The sequence below is a fragment of the Seriola lalandi genome, unplaced genomic scaffold (genome assembly GCF_002814215.2).
Source record: "Seriola lalandi dorsalis isolate HSWRI2012SDOR001 ecotype SW California unplaced genomic scaffold, Sedor1 jcf7180002050185, whole genome shotgun sequence".
NCBI lineage: Eukaryota > Metazoa > Chordata > Actinopteri > Carangiformes > Carangidae > Seriola > Seriola lalandi.
In genome coordinates this window covers 153-1031 of record NW_019520738.1, presented here as the reverse complement: position 1 = coordinate 1031, position 879 = coordinate 153, and the positions used below count along the sequence as shown (strand labels likewise).

Genomic DNA, 879 nt, shown 5'->3' with positions numbered 1-879 from the left:
TTCCAGTTAAAGGACAACAGCCAAGGCTTAGTTTGATTTTGATTTTGATTGTCAAGTCATGACAAACCAATAACTAACATGAAGCTGGCCTATAGGAGGAGCAGAGGAGCAGCTGTGACCTGACCTCCTGAGCTGCTGGAACTTGGCCTCGTTGGTGGAGCAGAAATGTTGGAGCTCTCTGAAGGTGGTGGGCAGCGGCAGCCTGGACAGAGACTGCAGGGTGGAGATACATGAAGGCAGCCGCCGGACCGCAGACAGGAACTCCTGGAGGAAGGCATCGATCTCCTGCAGGGAGCAGCACAGAGCCAGAGCCACTTTAAAATACCTGCTGCACTGCAAACAAAGACAAGCTCTCACTGTTCACATGTTTCTAGAGTGTGATTGTAATCGAAGCTGATGATGGACTAATGTAAAACTGCTCTGACTGACACTCTGCAGAAGCTGCCCTCACCCACGAATGTAGGTCCAGTGAAGATTATGTAGATCTACAGGCAGAGCAGCCCTGGTTAATGAATCCTGTCATCGGGGCCAAACGCCCCAGTTGAACATGACAGAATGTATAATATAATGGAAAGAGGGGCTCCTTTCACTTGCTAATCAGGTCAGTTGATTACACGAGGCATTTGCACAAGCTTCACCAAGGTAACAAACAATAGATGCAGGCCGCTCGGATGATCTCATGAATGGATTCACACATACACTATCTCCTGACTGAGTGAACCGAGCACGCTCTGCATCACAGAGGCAACACTGACCTGGAATAAACACTTTGGCTGTCATACAGTACATCAGATAAACTGTATGTTTGTGTGCTACTGAGTCTGTTCAAGTGTGCACACACACACACACACACACACACACACACACACACGCTGCGGT

General features: G+C 48.6%; 1 protein-coding gene across 1 annotated transcript in view; it reads right to left on the bottom strand.

The window, feature by feature from the left end:
* Positions 1 to 333, bottom strand: part of LOC147819713 (uncharacterized) — a gene marked incomplete at both ends in the record, with an annotated part of 1531 nt that extends 1198 nt beyond the window's left edge. The window contains one exon of the mRNA XM_087171892.1: positions 125 to 333. Within this exon, the coding sequence (XP_087028018.1) occupies positions 125 to 333 (209 nt within the window). The remainder of the gene's footprint in view (positions 1 to 124) is intronic.
* Between the last annotated feature and the right edge of the window lie 546 nt (positions 334 to 879).